Source organism: Phalaenopsis equestris, unplaced genomic scaffold, assembly GCF_001263595.1.
Source record: "Phalaenopsis equestris unplaced genomic scaffold, ASM126359v1 Scaffold180796, whole genome shotgun sequence".
NCBI classification, from domain to species: domain Eukaryota; kingdom Viridiplantae; phylum Streptophyta; class Magnoliopsida; order Asparagales; family Orchidaceae; genus Phalaenopsis; species Phalaenopsis equestris.
The window spans coordinates 1-503 of NW_018200745.1; the positions used below are offsets into that span (position 1 = coordinate 1).

Here is a 503-nt window from a genome sequence, read left to right on the forward strand (position 1 = left end):
GCGTCGTCCTATTGTGGAATTTGCTCTCGAGGACCTCAGTAAATTAAGGCTACAAAAAGTGAAATCAGATTCTATAAAGCAGAAGAACGAAGATTCATATAAACAAATAAGTTCTTCACATGCTGATAAGGAAGGAATGAAAACAAATCGTCAGAGAAATAAAAATAAACCATCCCACATGTGTAAATCTATTGATTCGGCCAAAGATGAGCCTGATTTACGTGAGAAGGATAGTAATAGAGAAATAAGCAGAAAAGTAATTGTGGGAACACGAAAGAACAGAGCTCTTGCAAAGAGGAAAACACCCGACTCTGCGAAACCAAACAACAGGAAATCAAACCTGAAGCCAAACCCTGAAGTTAGCTTAAGAACAAAACAAACAAACTCAAACGCAGAGAAAAAAGCTCATTCAGTGGTATGTTGCCATTTCCTTTCTCAGCTTACCAATCACAATCAGACGGTTCTATAATTTTTTGGGGCATTTACATACCACCAAAATCCTA

The 503-nt window shown here is 37.6% G+C and overlaps 1 protein-coding gene across 1 annotated transcript; it reads left to right on the forward strand.

Moving 5' to 3' along the window:
- Nucleotides 1-6: 6 nt before the first annotated feature.
- Nucleotides 7-415, forward strand: LOC110034274 (the record flags this gene model as incomplete). Its single annotated transcript, XM_020738555.1, is given in 1 exon segment — nucleotides 7-415. A coding segment is annotated over 1 exon segment (279 nt), but the record flags the coding sequence as incomplete, so codon positions are not given.
- Between the last annotated feature and the right edge of the window lie 88 nt (nucleotides 416-503).